We start from the raw sequence: 19,271 nt of genomic DNA, 5'->3' as shown, positions 1-19,271 counted from the left end.
GTATTTTTACTGTAAGTAAATGTATTTTACTGTGGCATGAAATGACCTGTTTTCAAACACTGCTGTTTGTGATGTCACAAACAGTCCTCCAACCCACCCCAACCTGAGCCCAGCCCCTCTCCTGGTAACCCAAGCAGAGACTCCGCCCACTTCTTCACAGGAGGACGGTTCTGCTGTTTTAGAGCAGTCATGGAGAACAGGGATGTGTGGCTTCATTTGATTTTTATAAAATTTTATTTTTTTACAATTTTTGATAGCAATGTTCTTGCAATATTAACAAAGAAAGTTGTAGTTTGTGTAAATAATTTTTCCATGAACCAATTTGGAAAAATACTACTTTCTACTGAAAGGAAACTGAAAGTAAACTTCTGGTGGAGGGCGGAGTTAATGTAAAGAAAAGGTTGGGAGGGGGGTCCATTGCAACTTATGCACAGCAGCACGTTCTGAAGAGAGCTCAGAACAGGCACAACTGAAAAGGTGAAATTTCATTATCTGARATTCATTTTGTGAATTAAATCAAGTGAACATGTTTTGTATAGCCCACAGATTGATCCTAACTTGTCAGGACCCCCATGTTTGGTCACCTTTAAGTGAAAACACCAGCTGGATTCTGCTTCACTCACAGTCTGCAATACTTCTACAACACTGCATCTCCTAAAGATAATAGTCGACTAATGTCAGTAAGCACTAGGGTCTTTGCTACGTATCTCCATCAGTTTGGTGGTCCCAGACTGAAAAACACTGAAGACCCCTGCTTTAAAGCATTCATAAAAATAAAACTACTCATTCAGTTTACCATGGTTTAGGAACACAACATACTCTCTCTCATTCTCAGAAAAAAAGTTCACTTTTTTTGAGAAATATTTTCTTATAAGAAAAAGCCTGGATTCAAACACAAAGTTGGTGAATTTTCCAAATGGAGTTTTAGATGAAAATTCAACTCTGGAAAACTAACTGGTCTCACCTGCTCCATCCTGCAGGTGAGGCCTACCCCAAATCTCAAGCAGCTCATCGGAGCCTACATCATCTCACAGTGCTTGCATCCTCTGCCGGGGTCTGAGCGCCAAACTCGAATTCACGTCAATAAATTTACTTCTTAATTGCAGTCTGTCTTTGTGTGAGTCTCTCCAGGTTGAAATACATGTTTTACAGCTCCTATAACTCCAAGGTGTAAACACCAGATGCAAACGTGTAAAAGTTTCTGGGTTTTTAAGCAAAACTAATTGATTATTGAACTACTCCAACATAGATGTCCACGTGAAATCAACTCTATGTTCTTTTACTGAGCAGATTAAAGCTGGGAAGAGCAGTTTACTGGCTGAGTTTATTCAAAACAAATGGGTTCAACCTGTTAAAATATGTAAAGGAGACATATCATGCTTTTAAATCCTTCTCTTTCACATTTAAATCATTCATCTGGAGTGTATATATAGTGGAATTTGTCCTTATTGTAATTCCACAAGCCCCTCATTCACCACATTCTGAAGTGTATCAGATCAAGTCATTTTGAGGATGTATCTTTAAATCCAAATGAGATGCTTCACACCCCGACCCCCTMCAACTTCCAGACCGGTCCACTCTAGTGTTAAAGAGGGCTTTACGACTATATAGCAGAGCAGAAACTTTTTATTTAGTTCATCCAGCCTTACATGTTGGAGAGAGTCTGACCCAGAGCWAGAGGAGAATGAAGATAAAAACATGAGAAAAAGTTGTWGTGGGTAAGTCCAGACCTTATTTGGCAATTCCGTCACAAATTCTTCACAATTCTCATAAAATGAAAAGAGAAAACTGAATGGGTTGAAAAATATGACCCAAAAAATATATAAAGATATCTATGCATCATCAGGAGAGACTAAATTCAACTCTTCTGCACTCCTAAAGACTCCAAGTACACAACAAAATGTTTTCAATGGCTATAAAACTAATTTTGTATGATGTCCCCTTTAAAAACCCTGAAAACCATTAAACAATTAAAAAATAAGAGTAAATTATCCCTGAAATTGCAAAATTGCTATAGAAAAATGACAATGTATAAAATGAAACTAGATAGTATGAATATTTTTAATTTGAACTTCAGTTTTTAACAAATATAATGTGATATTGTTGATATTTGATGAAAACTGATTAAATATCAAAATATTTTTTCCTCAAAAGAAGTGTAAGTCCATAAGTAGACTGTTAAAAATGAATGGGGAAAGTGCCGTATTTCACTGTTAATACTATGATGACAATCTGGGTCATGGTGGATTGATTTCCTGGACACACTATTTTCCTTTCATATCTCCAATTACGCAGAGAAAAACAAGTCTTTCACGGACATTACAAACAGACAACCATTGATAATTGTTTTAAAAAAGTGCTGAATCTTTTATTGCTGCTGTTTTCTTTTACAAGTATACGGAGTGCAGAAAACAACATTGACTCTCCGGCTCGTCTCAGTCACCCTCACCTCCATAAACTCATGGCCATGTCTAACAACACCCTTGAAGGGCTGGAGCCTGATTTTTGTGCATTTTTATCACTGAGCAAGTCTACTTTTCAATTCTCCAGTCGCACTCAGTGTGCACCGTTCAGAGACGAGAGAGGCTCAGCCATATTTCAGACCTGTAAATCACAAACAGCTTGTCATTTATGAGCTCTCGTAGGATGAGACAGCACTCAAACATGTGGTCTTTCATTCACTGTGGTTGTCATAAAGCTGCCAACAAAGATGACTGTGTTCTCCTCTCAGATGTAAAGGAGCTCAAACATCACTTTGGTCTCTGCAGCCAGCTCCAAATTTGGTTGCCATTGTGAACTCATTGATCCAAACCCACTGATATTAGGAATGAGGAATAAGCTAACCAGCCTCACAGCTGTCATACAGGCAGAGCAGGAACATTTTGAAGTGAACTGAAGTGAGGGTTGGATGGCATTTACGCAAAAAAAAAAAAAAAAAAAAAACGTAAAGTACTTACCACAAATCTGGTGAGGCCCGTACCGCCTGCATTCCCAACAAAGATCCCCGAGCTGGCATCGAACGTCAAGGGATGGGCACTCCTGGTGAAGGCCACTTTGTGGTATTCTTCACAGTCCATGTAGAGACGGATCTACAAGGAGGGGACATGCACATATGCTTGAATAGTATAAGATAAACAGAACGCTTGCTACAAATGAAATGTTTTACAGTTATATGCACAAGGTTATTGTGGGCAAAATCTTCACAAACTGAGCTGATTAATATAAATCTCAAAAATAAAATTGACTTTGCATCATAGTTTATATAAACACCTTGAAATTGGCCTCTGTTTGTTTAATAATTCCCTACCATTTCTGACACTCCCACTTCAGCACGTTTTCACAACAGTGCTTCATGTCATTTACCATCTTTCGTGGCAGCATTGTGTGTTGTTGTAAAAAAAGAAGCACCATTATATAATATTGGTTTTGAAAAATGGCAACTCAAACACAATTGAACCTTACTCAAATGATCCTACGATGGACCTGGAAGGTACTTTTTCTGATGAAGTGGAGCGAGTACAGAGGCTCTTACAWGATGTTTCAKCTTGGTAATATATCTCCCAGTCATCCTCYCATACATATACRTCACTATTAAGCTACTCTTTGCAAAGAAATAGATCATTATGAAGCTATGGTTTGCAATGAAATCACACACATCCACATTTTTCAGGTATGTTTACCTGGTTTGGTGGAGCTGTGTGTGTGTGTGTGGGGGGGGCATGGGGGGAGGGGTGCATGAGTTCATAGCTGATTCTCAGCTACTACCACATCAATTTTCAGCTTACTGAACAATGGACTGAATTATTGCCATCAGCTTCACTCCAATGGTTAGTTGAAGATGTATGACCAAACACTGAGAATTTCATTTAAAAAAATGTTGACTGGGTCTTATGTTTTTTTTTTTTGTTTTTTTTGTTAAGAGGCCAAAACAAACACAAATAGACATGTGCATTGACATGACCATATGTCTTTTATAATAGAGTGAAATAGTAAAAAAAGAAAACAAAATAAGTGTAAAAGGGTATTTACAGTATGTGTTTGTACACCAAGTCCTTGACTCCTGATTGGCAAGCTCTTTATCCTGATCTCAAGCTTCCGTACACCAAAAACATCTTTTTATGTCCTCATCAGTGATTCCAGAAAAATAGAAGCATATTTGGCACTGCTTACGATGACAAAAGTTATTAACTGCTGTCCTTAYAACAGAGACCAAAGAGCATATTTTGATCTCTTTAACTGATGTATTCATGTCARTCCAGGAGTGCATCCAAAAACGCTGCAGACGTTGTTCCCATTCATGCAGCTGGGAGGAGTCAGTTTAAACAGACTCTTGTGATGTATGGAAATACATTTCTAAGTGATGTGAAGCTGCACATTGATGCAGTTGGTTAACACTGTTACTTTGCAGAAAACAGATCCTGGGTTTGAAGTAATGCTGGAGCCCTTCTGTGTGGAGTTTATATATATATATATATATATATATATATATATACCGTATATAGGTGGTGACAACATGTCCTGGGTGTACCCTGACTGCTGTTTATCAATTGCTGGTAAATGGCCCTATTTTACTCACCTCAGCACCTTGTACAGTGAGTGTAAACCTTGCCCATCTTCCTGTCAAGTCTCCCATTTTAAATGAAGCTGCTTCCTGCGTTCCATCTCTTGTTTCTGGATCAGTGTAGTACAATATTATGCTCTGGGCACCATCCTCCACTTCAGATAAAGCTACACCAAGCTGCACAATCTAAAAAATACAGGCAAAGAGTTAAATATGCATATTTTTTCTTTCTTTTATTGGAAACAAGAACATTTAAAAAAGGTGAGAAATCTCACTTTCTGATAGGCATCTGTGATAGCGAAAAGTACGCCGCCACGTCGGGTGGTGGGTTTGGCTGTGACAGTGATGGCAAAGTCGTGATAAAATGGGTCAGGGATGAACGACTTTGTGAGGCGKCCCACGTTTGCATATGGACCAAAGCTGTAGGCAGGGTAGCCCTCAAAACCGGTAACAAAGGAGATGGAGGGCGGGAGGGGAACGCCAATCAACTCTGTCAGGTCCAAGTCACTTTGAGAACCGAGACCTGGGGGGGAAAAAAGAAAATGAAAGAAAAAAAAAACAAACATGGGAAGCTGAAAATGTGTTGGTGGAGTGGAAAAGAAAGCACATTTCTCCATTAAAGCCTATACGAGGTCATCAGTGGCCTCCTGACATTCTTATACAGAAAAAAATAAATGGAGTCTTTAAGCAAAAAGCAGCAAGAAGCCTGACTGCTGCCATCTGGAAACAATAGAAAGGGCAAAAGGGAAACTCGCTGGTTAGTTTTACTTTTACTGACTGTCAGACACGGTTACGTTATTCACGTCAGTCAAAGTTTTAATTTTATACATTTTTTTATTTCATTTCATGGAAAGTATGCATAACTGAAAATTACWATCAAAAAGATAAAGCCCTTAAAGATGCAGGTCAGTGTAGACATTTTAACATTTTTTTTAATTGATGATGTATTTCCCTGCATGATAACGTAATTCGTTCAAAAATCAAACAGCTTTTTGAGACAAATGGCTCCACAAAATGCAGATCCCTTCAAATAGCCATCGATCCCATCTTTAATCCAAACCACTACACACATTCCTTACTTCTGCTAATGATAAAAAGCTAAAGAAACATAAAATTGGCAGGAGCTAAAGCTAAGCCACTAATATTTTACAAATTATATACATATACACACCCCTCTAGAGTTCAATTCCCCTATAGTGCCCTGGCTCAGACCTCTCAATGATGGTGTGTCAGTCAATGAGGAAACTTCAACACAAGGATCAAGCCAAAACACAATGTGGAAAATGACAAACGTAAGTCAATACAACTCAAAATGTTTTATATATACAGATAAAAGTGTGCATGTTCCTTTTATAGGCGAAATTGGAGAAAATAGTTTATTTCAGTAAAGCTAGGAGGCGGAGTTACAACCAAGTTGCTGACTTGAAGCAGGAAGTTCAGAGCATAGTGGAGAGGGGGGGGGGGCAAATTACAGCCTTTGAAATCATGTTTCTGCTAATTTAGTTCTTATATATAAACATTATAACAGTCATTATCAGTATATCTTTTATGAAGGAGTATTTATTAAAGCAGTAGTCAGTACAAGTCTGTGGATGCAAAGCTCAAAAGTTTGAATGAACTTTGTTTAGGACAAATGATTAAAGTAGAGTATGAACCATACAAACAAGGATCTAAATACAGTTTTTGCCATTTTGTTAAAAACTTTAGTCTGAGATTTTTTTCAGATGGGAAACTATTCATGTGACAATATCCAAATGGTGATTCCTGTCAGCAAACACACTCTTTAGACGACGTGAGAAGAAATCAACTGACTGATCAATCACAGTATTGCAGAAAATAAACAAATCAGTTAAAACCAGAAAAAAGTGGTTGCTTAAATAAGTTTAATCCGTGGACTTTGCCACTGCTGGGGTTTAGAACTGCTGTACAAAATAGTATATATTTTTATTTATTATTATTTTTTATTTTTCACAGTTTTTCAAACTACAAATCTAAAGGTCATAAATGTTGCTTTAAAAATTACTACTGATTGCCATTTACTGTAAAATAATAGGATGTGGCACATGTAAACCTTCCTCGTGTTAGCGTTCAGGATTTAACTCTTTTGGAGTTTTCAGAAACACCCTGAAAGGTTTGCCAAGAGCCTGACCAAGAAAAAAAAGGGTCTTCTATCCATCAAACCTGTTATTATATTTTCTAAACTCCTGATCACAGCTCAGCCCACATTTACATTGTTTTTTCATCAGTCAGTCAGTCTTCCACACACAAATTCCCAGTCATGCCACGGTGTTTGTCCAGGGGCCGTTAGCACACTGCTGATGCTCACCTACCACAACAACTGAGTTTCCTCCACACCTGGTTCTCCTTAATGGGAAGACCCCTGGAACAATGGCTTGTTCTTTCAGTGTGCGTGGGGAGCAGGTTATAAAGTCTGGGCAGCTGGAAGGCATTAAGTTAGTCTAAAACACACACACACACACACACACACACACACACACGCTGAACAGTGGCAGCTTCTGCAAATTACACTCACCACACGGCGTGTGTTTGTCTGTGTGTGAAGGAGTGACAAGGAGATGAAAAAAAGTGGAAAAGATATAAACTTTGCCACAGAGCACAGCATAAAGTGTGYGGTCAGTATGGTTAGTAACTGCTGGGGAGGCACACTTCTTTTTTTACTGCTTACACTTTAATTGGATGGAAACCCCTGCAGGCTGATGTAAAACTAACAATGATTTGCAAGTCAAACTGGGTAATTCAGCTGTGTAACCTCTTCTGCTGCGGAGTGGTCCWGTTTGACTGCATGGCATTGCATTTATTCCGGTTAAATATGCAAAAATGATACAAAAGCTGCATTTGTAACACATATTGGAATCCTTTTTTCTTATAAATGACACACAAACAAACCTAAAATCTGGTGAAACTACTAATATTTTGAGCTTAATTTAACAACATGAAAAATGTTGGTGGATCCTGGTTTTGTTCCATTTATTAGACGGTAATTATGAAGCTGATTAAGCAGTAAATGGGCCATACTTATACAAACTTTCTAGCCAACCAGGCAACTCAAACCTCTTAACTCATTTATCCACGCTCACACCTAATACGAATAAATTACTCTATAGRATATTATAATTTAGATCATATTTATACACAGATGGTACACATTGCAGGAWATGAGAAGCTCAGTATCTTGCCCAGGGATACTTTAACATGAGACTGGAATCAAACTTCCAACTATTGCATTGGAAGACGATGCTCTGCAGAGCCWCAGCCGCCCTGATTAGTGTGCAGTGAAGCCCATGCAAGCTACAGCAATGTGGGACCCATTTCCCAAGTACTCTTTGACCCATTTCTGGTTCCAAACACTAAACCCTGGAATCAGAAACTGGTGAGTGACTCGCTGGCAGCTCTTTCTTTCTGGACATGATCGTTGCTCCGAAGCTCTGCAGTGCTATTCACTGCTTCAGTCTTGCCAAAGTGTGTCTGCCAGAATTCCCACAGCGCAGACTGTCGCTTAGCTCTGACTCTTGTCTCTGACTTCACTGCAGATGTTGCTCCACTGGTTCAGAGGCCTAACAGCTGGACCAATCACCTTGGAAACACATAAAACAATCCATTGTGTTCCCTCTGAGTTCTCATCGTGCAGCATGGATGTCGTGAAGGTTTTTGGAGAGCAGCTTTTCATGCATCATCTTAACGACATCGCTGTGAGCAGCCAGCTGATTATGCTGAAAGAGCCCGGCCTTCTTGTTGTTATATGGATCTCTTAATCCCATCAGACATCATGAAAGCAGAGCAGCAAAGTGACCCACAGCAACGGCTATGAGAAACTTATTTAGGTCAGGGCGTGTTCTCTCAAAGCAATCAACTCTGGCCAAGCTTTGTGCACCACCTGCGCTTGAATGCAGCTCAAATGACCCGTGGATTCAATTTAAGTTGAAAGTGAGGAAATGAAGAACAAGATGTTGCCRTGTGATTATGCTTTTTAGTCACTGGAGATTTGCACAACCTCTTGTACGGTAAACTCCTTTTTCTTGGGAAAAACGAGCATGTTTGACCAGCTGTCAGAATGCATTAAACAATTTAGCAAAAGTCAGCTGTGCAGAACTCAAATGAGGATAACGTCAACAAAATAATTTTTTCAAGGATGGATAGCAATGATTCAAATTGTGTGCTATCTGGACATGAAAATAAAAATACCATACATAAAACWGTGGTGACAATGGGTGTGGTAGTCCAGGCTACCATTGTTAGTCTGTAATAATGAGGAAAAAGTATGTGCTACTCATCCCATCATTGTGCAATTATGTGTTAACAAAATAATTTAATCCTGTAAAAGTAACCCAGAACAAAATGATGTCATATTCATGGAAGCATTTAGTGATCTGAAAAGCTTAACATTGCTGTGAATGCACCACATTCAAATTATTGTTCAACTATTGTGTTAAACTCTAATGTTGTAGTAGTTGAGAGACCCTTAATGGCAGTTTGCAAATAGAAGCACTCTCAATTTTGCAATATAGGACTAAAACGAAACAGGATTTTCCATTAAAAGATAGGATCTTTTTTTAAAGAGATCTCATTTCTTTCCTTCACTTAAAGACAGATCTGACATCCTGCCATTTAAAAAGGCTCACTGTTTGACAGAAGAGTAGCAACACTGGCCGTAATGTGTCATGAGACGCAGACAGCTCGAGGTAAATCGCTAAGACCACACAGCTTGTGTATTTAATCTGGTAATGTACCTTTGCATGTGTGAGACCCCATTTAGCACAGAGGTGCTCTGTTTGCACTGAGCTTCAGTGCCAAATCTGCATCGTTCCTAAGTAAAGTACAGCAACAGTGTCAGAGATGAAGTGATCCTGTTCAGAGTACTGACAAAAACAAAACCAYGGTTCTCTTGTATAAATATTTCACATACATTTATTTTAATCATGCTAAAGGAAATAGAGAATGTCAAGTGTACACATTGGTTTTCCTGATTAAGATTTATAATGGCTAAGATATTCAAAAATGTGTAACCATTATGTTTATGAAAAAGCAAATAAAAACAAAACAAAACAAAATTTAAATAAATAAATAAAAAACATGCAACATGTGCACATATAACAATCCTGTATGTTGGCTAAAAAAAGAAGCATACAACACTCATCAGACACAGTCAAAATAATACGCCTGCATACCCAGAAGTAGAAAAAAAATACATTCAAAAATCCTGAATGTCAGCAAGCTACCAATTCTGCAAAATTTAACACAGCTTTTCTGAGATGCTTTTATCCAAAACAGACAGCCTGCGGTTGATATGAACTCCATTTATTGATCCCAGCGGGGAAGTAGATTACATGGTGTTGCAAGCACCTTCGTGGTGCAAGTCAACCATATGAGCCACACATGGAGAGAAAGACTGTCAAGATTAGGATTTATATGGGAATATGTCTCCTACTGTTCAGAATCTGGACTACCATAAATAGAGTCAAAGAAAAGAAATCCCTTTTTTTTCTTCTTCAGAACCATTGTTTGTTTTTGTGTGAACTTGGTGTACTGGCTTTTGAAAACTCGGTCCACATTTTAGGAAGTCACCAAAGTACTGGAAGTCCATCCAAAAAAAACCAAAAAAAAAAAAAAACAACTAAAAATAAAAATAAAACAAAAAATAGGACAAAGCCAAGCATAATCAGCACATGACTTGCAGTTACACAAAATAAAAAAAATAAATGATGGGACATGGGAGGGTGAACAATAATTTGAATGTGTGGTGGCTTTCACAAGAGTATATTTTCAWTATATTGTGCCATTAGTTGATACTGAATCAGTGGGCTTATTTTCCCACTTGACAGCACTTCTACAAAAYCAGACTAAAATAACAGAGGCAAATGTCCTCATTTAACCCTCTTTCATAGCTTTGGTCACAGCTCTAAACAACAAAAAGGCTTCTTCAGCATTATGCCAGCAGTCCAATATTATTGTCATGAGCAATTAATTCTCAATGTTTGAAAATAACATTAATAAAAGGCAATGCAATTAGTTCCCTCTAGTAAAAGAAAACAAATCCCAAAAATATTTGACATTTTCAGGGAAATTCCATAGAAGCCAAACCTTAGAGGATTCCACAGAGAGGAAATCAGTTGGACAGAGAATGAAGGATTAGGGGTTGCGGCCAAAAATACAGAAAACCAGGATGTATTTAGGTTACTACAGCCAAATCACAAGATTAGAGAAGACTGGAAAATGGTTTGAGTTTTTAGAAATCAAATATCAAACAGATATGCATCAGCTAAGATATCAAATAAAATCTTATTCTTACAGTTTCAATACATTCTTTCAGTAAAAAAATGTTAATTTTTTGAACAATGATTCTGCAAAAGTACAAAATTGTATTTTTTTTTATTATAATTTCTCAAATGCTGCCTTGAAATCCATTTAACACTGACACAAGCTCAATAACCCGCCTCAGAATAATGAAGTGTTGCATACTATCTCATCCTAACTGATGCCAAACACAATGCTGCAAAGACCAAACAAAACTCCCAGATGTGAGGAGATGGGATTTATTATTGTAAAGCTTGTGAGCCTCAGTTATGATTCTGTTTTGCTGTAATACGTACTTTGCACAACTGATTGTGCCAATTTAGTGACCTCATTGTTAATAACAACTTTTATACCCTTCTTTCTCAATTTATTGAAATGGTGGGGTTAAAAAAGCGGTAAGAAACTAATGCCAAGTAAAAAAAAAAAAGAGTTGGGGAATCAAAGGAATCATWATCCTCTGTTTTATCAGCTTCTTTAATCTGCTCCATGTCAGTGTTATAACCATTAAGAGTGTCAATTAAATGCTGGTGCAAACATGCTCATCATATTCAGCAGATCTGAGCAACTGACAGACTTTTTGCATCAGAACACAGCGGGTTTCTGTTGCCTTTGCTGCATGTTATAAATATGACCGTCTCAAAAAAATTTTTCTCACAGCAGCTCTATGTTTTATTTAATTATTTTTATTTATTTCTTTACTTTTTTATTTGACATTATTCAACCAGCTTAGTCATTTGAGAACACATTCTCATTTACAATGATAACCTGGCCAAGTGGCTGCAAATACAGGAACAGAAGAGCACAACATGGGCAACATATAAAAAGTTGACAAAAGAACATCAAAAAGCACAGACCATGTAAGAGAATAACATAGGACTATCATAGGACAAGATCATGTGCAAATGAATGACAACAGAGACTGACACAGAAACAGCTCATTTTAGCAGATAAAGGAACATTCTACGAATACCTGACTGTAATAAATGAGCAGACTGCATTTTGATTTTTATAATTATATTATATRCATATTATATTATATATGTTTTTCATGCGTACAATTCAATTCTATACCATAATAAAGTAACTGTCACATTCAGTTGTTATGAAAATGCTGTTTATATGTATAAATCAAAAATAAATGACTTAGCATCACAGCCGTTTCTAAACACCTTAAAATTGGCCTCTGTCTCTTTAAGACCCTCCTACCGCTTCTGTCACTCTCATTTCTGCACGTCATCACAACATCTTCATGCCGTTTACAACCTGGAGCGTCGTAGCATACTTTGTATTAACAATAATAGTCGTGGGGGRTGCGTGCTCTGGAGACACAGCCCAGAGGAGGAGCCACTCCTAAAAGGCGGTTCTATGGCCGACCAGCTGTTTTCGCTCCCCTGCCTGGCTGCTTCAGGACACTACAGGATTTCTTAAACATGCATGAATGAGTCAAAGCAAGACTCTGTGCATATTTTTGATGAGGGGGTAACGTTATAACATGTTATAAAGCTCAAATATATTGATTTTACACAATACGTTCCCATTGATAAATTGTTAAGGGTCCATCTGGATTACAGGGCGCTCGCTGCACATTCTCTCCACCCCACAGAGAAGGTTCATCTGTCAAACTCTTGACGTCAGCATAGCTGCAAAGTAGGGGAGCCATGTTCAGTCATGTTGTTTAACCTCTAAATCTCTGGATATGAAACACTGCTGACGTTCTAGAATCAGAAAGTTTGGTATCCTGCTCTAAAACTAGATTTTAAACATTTTGGTAACATTTTAGCAGTAATGTCTGACTCACACCACTGGAAAAAATAAATACTTTTCCTGGCATACTTGTCCTCTGGCAGTGCACTCAAATGCTAAACTTTCTCACTTTGTTCCTCAGAGATGCAAACCTGTTGTCAGGAGACAATACATATTTGACTATAAAGACATGCTGTTAACAGTGCTGGTTTAAAAGAACCATGTGTTGGACATTTTTCCCATAAATATGAGTGATTTTCTCTAATGTAAGCATAGTACTTTATTTAGATGTTGGCAAACTGCACCAGCACAGAGAGATGCAATGCATTGAATTCTTTTAAACTTTCGGTGAGGTGAGATGAAATCATTTCTTTGCTAAACCCATCACCAAAGTACCAAACCATAACCGACTAAAATTACAACAGTGAGTGAACTGATATTGAAAGATTATGCTTAATGCAGCCTTAAAAAGCATGCCCTTCAACAGTTCCCTGCACACCGGGGCACAACGGGGGCTTTATGTGTGTCAGGTAAAGCGAGAACTGACATGGGGGTAAAAGGGGCTGAGTATTACATGGAGGGACATTCTTGTTTTTCATCCAACATTCATTCGAGGAGCTAAGTTTGCTGCTTCTGAGTGAGACCAATTGGCTTCTTCCTGGCCTGACACATTACTTTCCACTTAATATGGAATAATCTCCACAGTATAAAAAATGTCTCACTGGAAGGCAAACTTTTGATTCAAATATGGTTTTGGAAGACTTTTGTTCCTGAAAAATGCTTGTTTTTTTTTTCAGTTCTGTGCCACTCTAAACAGTTTATAGACAATGAACACAACATCTTAAGGCAGTATACATGGTCCAAGTTGTATTAGATATTCAGTATGCATTTGATTCTATTCACACACTGTAAAACAGTAGAAGCTCTTTGCTTATTGGATAATTCTAGACTGGTGTTTACTAGCAGCACTCACATAGATTTATGGAGGGTTAAATGTCTCCAGTTTGACACCAACAGACTATGAAAGACTGAAGCTTAAAAACACTTCCTAATGAAAACATTTTAAGTGTAGCAACATGAGGGGAAGGCTCAAGAAATATTTAGAAGTCATATTAATTTAATGCAATTTTCTTAAACTAAGTTTTTCAAATTAAGTCTCATTTGTCCTTTTACACTTAAACTATTTAACTAAAATTAGTAATTGCCACCTTGTGAGGCAAAGGAGGAAATCTAATGATCTGCAAAGCTATGATAAGAAATTCTTATTCCTAGTCTGTGTCTAGAAAAGCCAAGAGATAGGGGATTCACTGATGTCTGTCCTTTTTTTTTTCTGTGCGAGTTGGCAGGTCAAAAGCTAAAGAGTGCTAAAGGCAACATAGTTCAGTCAATCAGGTTAGTTGTTTTCAGTTCTTAACTTGTTTAATTACACACACCCAAACACACACTATCACCATTTTCATGCATCTTCAAAAAATTGTGTCAAAGGGACACTAAACTGGTCATATGAGCAATAACACAATATTACCTTTCTAGAGCAGAATATTTCTTTTTTTAACCTCCTAGGACCTGGTGCCACAGAAGTGGACAAAAATGCGTGCAATGCAAGAGTTTGGGTCTTAGGAGGTGAAGGTGTTTTCCATGCACTCTTGTGTGCAGCTCTGAGGAATACGTTGTGTTAATTTAAAAAAAGGTCAAAAATAACTAAAAGCACATTATTTTTTTTTATTTGGCATAAACTATAATGCATACTGCCTCGCATGTCAAATTTTAATCAATAATCTTGGGCATTCCTTTCACTTTTTGCTTACTGCTTCATTATTATGGAAGCACAAGATGGCCACCACAGCTAATTATCCTTGATTAGCTGTGGTGACAATCTTCAGTCAAGTTGACTCTAAAAATCATTCATTTGTAGATGTATGTACATCCAGTTAATACTCCCTATGGATTTCATAAAAATCTGTCTAATAGTTGGACTTCTCCACATTTTCTGTCTCTTGGTTCAGTGTACAAATTATGAAAATTATATTTTAAATCCTATACACTATTTTCATTCACTATCTTTTACTCCATRCTCACATTGTGTTTTGAAGGAATAAAAAAAGCTGTACACCAAAAGGTCAAACACAACAAAGCTTGACCCAACTTTTTACTCCTAGTAGTCCTTCCTGTGAGAGTAGCATGCTAAAAATAAATATCAAACAAGCCAAAACACACTCCATATAACCCAACTTTTTCCCTCTAGATAATGCAGCTTAAATCCTTTATCATTATTTTTTCCAGTTCTAATCTTAATACAAACCTTTTAATTGTTTGAATCTGGAAACACATCACTGGCTAGGAGTTAATCTCTGATGTTGAAAGTGGCTCTCTGCAAGGTTCGGCATCCCGGGGTTGTGTAAACAGTGTTTTGTTTTGGTTTTACACCGAGCCGTGTTTAACCAGCTGTAGAAACTGTACTCTAACCAAAGTGTCAGAAAAATAGTTGACTAGCTGAAAAAATATAAACAAGGTTTTTTTTTAAGTTTGTTGCAGTGATTTGTTTGCTATCCAATGAGCAGAATGATCTGTCCAGCACATGGTTCTAAACTTCTCTGTTTAAATCCATCATGACCACTGAACATTAAGGAGGAAAAAACAACKAAGTAAATAATAAAAATAAGAAAAGGTAAAAACAGTATGCAAACAAAACAAAATGGAGGAAATCGTGAGCTAAAATAAAGTTTAAAAAAGGGTTAAAACAGCAACCAATTTAATCCATAAAAGTTTGCCGTATAATTTGTGATGTTTTCATGTGTGGCAGCTCATCAAGCAATAAAGAAATCCCTTTTTTTTCCATTAAAGTCTGCCCAGTCTTTATAGTCACTCAAAGTTCTAGCATGTTTTTATTCATCACATAGAAGATACTCACGAGCCTATCTGAAGTGTTTTTACACAAAGAGGGGAGTATTGAGTGATACCATCTGTTTGGCTGTGTATTGTGAGTTGTTCACTACAGCTTGAAGACCAGGCTTTTGGCCAACATATTCACTGTTCAGTCCATTCATTGACTTAAATGGGGCTACATTTAAATATGATGGTGGTCTGTTGGTGTTTAAGGAGGCTTGACCATGGATGACCCAGATCAGAATGACCTGGGTGACCCGAGTTACGAAGAGCTGATTTCCAATGRGAAAAATTTTTATTCGGTGGATACTTACCACTGTAGGTAACTAGTGGCCCAAACAGTTTCATGTTATCTTTTGAGGTATTGTTTGACATCCTTCACTATAAACACAAGGACCAATAAAGGGTGCGCACTGAGGCAATTCCTCTGTCCTCCAGTGTGGTATGGAGCCTGCTAAAGCCTCCTGCTGAAGGACACCTCAGCTCATAGAGAGAGCAGTTGAAAAGATCCTAGAACCTCTGTCCACTCCCTCTAGGTCAGGGATTCTTAACCTTTTTGACCTCGGTGCCCAATTTCTTGAACATAAAGTGGCACGAGAACCMGTCAGACATTACCAATGTATGGATCAAAATGATGATTATTCTAATCTAAATCTTGGTTTAATTTTTATTGTATTTACATCATAACTAAACTWTCATAACTAGCATAACTAAATTAAATACTCTCACAGTTTAAAAGTAAAACTCCTGTCAAATAATCACAAGACATGATTATGACAAACATTTTATATTGTAACCTGCCCATAACAATTAGTTGAACAAATACAAAGGTCAGTCAACAGACCACCTTATCAGCACAAAAATATATATACTTTAATATAAACAATAACAAAAACAGGCAATCAAAAAAAAATTGTGGGCATAAAATAAATAAATAAAAAATGTTTAATGTAAATGTTTCAAATAAAATAAACCTGTAAAAATAAATTTGATAAAGTACAAATGAAAATAGAACATTTTAAACTTTTGCAACCAGAAGCTGCTCTTCATATTAGTAACAAACAGTAACAATAACAGTGTTTTGACAAGTTAAATTTTTATTTTAAATACATTCAAAATGTTTTAAAATAAACAAAATTTAATTTCATGTGTAAATTAAAATATACTGTAGTTGTATCTGCAACTGTTGGCAATGTTTTGAACTTTTAAAATACTGCATGGTAAAAACAGAAGCTGCACTTCATATTAGTGACAAACTTTGGCATTTTTTGATGAGTTACTTTCACTTTTGCCTTGTACTCTTCATTTAAATTAGGTTTCCATTTTCTGCAGGTTTCTAAGTTTCTTCTTCTACATATTAAAAGTTGTTAAACAACTGAGTGGCGTACTACTGCTACTAGTGGTGAGAAAGTGTATTGCACATTATTCAAAATCAATGCGGTCCCACGGCCCAAAGTTAAAAACTGTTGTTCTTTTGAGGCCCTCAAGGTGGCGCTCTTTGTAGACCGCGGCCCATGGGTTAAGAATCTCTGCTAGGTCACCTCCCACCTCACCTGCAAAACCCTCGCTCCTGCTGTTGATTCAACATATGGTTCACACAACCCCCTCAATCTGCTTCGATCAAGGAGGAAACTGCAAAGTCAGTAAACTCAGAGGCAGTTTCAGCTCACAGGTCATCTGAAAGCTGAGCTCTTTTTCTGTTCTGCCACCTCTGTCATTTTTTATCCCCTTCTGCACATAAAAACATGGTGTCCAATACCCAAGCCCCCATAAATCCCCATTTAGCATGGAACCCCACCTTCCTTGTTTCTCTCATTCTGGGACTTGCATTTTTCTTCCTTAAGCTGTAATTGCTGTTTTAATTTTCATAGACCTCCTGAGATCACTTGGCGATTGAGCAGAATAATTAACAAAATGGGCGGACTGTGGGAAGGAAATTAAAAAGATCCACTTGGGAAGCATTTATRTGCATGTCTTCATTTATTTACTGTACAAAATCAAAAGTAAACGTATCTTTTCCTTTTCACATAAGTGTGTTTACTGCAGCCAGCTGAGAGTTTGTTATGAAGTATATATAGCTTAAGCAAAAGCACATTTGTCAAAGTCTAAAGTACAAGTGGTGCATGTGAAAATAAAAAGCATAGCATGAGAAGCTCGCAAGCTGCATTTATCTTTTATTTACAAGCTGCATTTATCTAAACATCCTTCTTTTCTAACTGGGATTTTTACAAGTAAAAAAACTATAATTGGGAGATTTTCTAAAGTTTTGCAGGATGTTATGATGTGAAACAAACAACTGAGTTTCTAATAAGTTGTATGAACATTTTTAGGTTTAAACAAGCACTAAATGGTATATTTTTAGGTTATTCTGAAGGTGATGCTCACCATTCAGCTCGTATAGAGAAAACTAGAAACTCAATTCCTTTTAAAGCCTCACATTTTACGCAGAGTCTTGTTAAACATGGCAGGTCTTGATTTGACAAGGCCAGTCCAGCTTTATTGTCAAATTTTCTTAAGTACAAGACAAACAGAGAATTGAGATAACATTCCTTCCTCATTCCCGATGCCTAAAAACAGCACTTACTTAATAAAGTGGTGCAAAGAATATGCTTGGGTAAGTAAACAGTAAGTGAAGCAATATTGGCTATTTTAATAATGTTGTTATTAATGCTTTATCGTTTGTTAGTGTGTTTTTTATGCTCTGTTATGTGCTATTCTGTTTTACTGGGAAACACTTTGTCGCTACATGACAGTGAGAAGTTCTATACAAATAAAGTTTTCTCATTTACTTATTTACTGACTGACTTACTAACTATAATTTCTCTCAAAACACACCAGCAGCTTCTCTTTAATAAAATGTTGTTCTGGTCTACTGTAGGGAAGAGATAACCCCTCTTAACTTAACTGATGTGTCCAACAACTGAGAACAATCAGCGTCTCGAGCCAAATAAGGTCAAGCCCATTATAGGAGACATATCATGCTTTTAAATCCTTCTTTTTCACATTTAAATGATCAGCTGGGGTCTATATAAAGTGGAATTGCAATGCTTTGGTTTGAACTCCTCTTTGTGGTAACTCCACAAGCACCTATAGGGGGATTTCACCTGGACATAAATTTACTGTAGTTTAAATATAGTTGGAAGCACATAAAAGTAGAAAAAAGATCTGTCACACCATATTTTAGCTGAATGTGAGTAAATTTTGTGCTAATTTTGTGTTTACTTAAGCTAATATCTCAGCAGCTTGGCTGCTAACTGAAATGGTCTGGCAGGCCCGRTCAGCTGCAGTAACATACGAGCTCTGTTATTTTGTTAAAGTTGGGGTTAGCAGCCTCCAGCTTGTTTTTATTCCCCTTCCTCTCAACATGTCTGAATCACTCACGGAACATCTTTTGTGTAGCTTCTCAAAAGTGAAATTGTCAATTGAAGACAGACACATTTTGCAGTATTTCCATAGCTGCTGGCCAAAAAGTTTGACAAAAAAGTTAGGTTAAATCAAAACAGTCTTTATGCCAATCTCTATTTTTTCATCTGAAATATAATACAGATGATAAAAACATTTATTATTGCTTTACTGATGAGCAGAGAAAAACTGGAGGATGCAAATGTTTTAAAATATGAATAACACAATGTTGAAAGAACATTTTAAGACTATGCCCTGAGGCTAAAAATAATTGCCGGTCAACTGTAAAGTCATGATTGTGTGAAAACACAGACCTGGGTTAGAATCCAACAAAATGTTTCTGTAAGGAAGTCAAACAGTTTCTATA

General features: G+C 37.1%; 1 protein-coding gene across 1 annotated transcript in view; it reads right to left on the bottom strand.

Moving 5' to 3' along the window:
- Nucleotides 1–2,957: 2,957 nt before the first annotated feature.
- Nucleotides 2,958–19,271, bottom strand: part of LOC106515524 (collagen alpha-1(XV) chain) — a gene marked incomplete at its 3' end in the record, with an annotated part of 36,093 nt that continues 19,779 nt past the window's right edge. Inside the window, 3 exon segments of the mRNA XM_014005363.1 lie at nt 2,958–3,089; nt 4,577–4,747; nt 4,837–5,084. Of these exon segments, the coding sequence (XP_013860817.1) occupies nt 2,958–3,089; nt 4,577–4,747; nt 4,837–5,084 (551 nt within the window).

The sequence above is a fragment of the Austrofundulus limnaeus genome, unplaced genomic scaffold (assembly GCF_001266775.1).
Source record: "Austrofundulus limnaeus strain Quisiro unplaced genomic scaffold, Austrofundulus_limnaeus-1.0 Scaffold30, whole genome shotgun sequence".
Classification (NCBI taxonomy): domain Eukaryota; kingdom Metazoa; phylum Chordata; class Actinopteri; order Cyprinodontiformes; family Rivulidae; genus Austrofundulus; species Austrofundulus limnaeus.
Note: the sequence above shows the minus strand (reverse complement) of the source record. Positions and strands in the feature narration are given on the sequence as shown.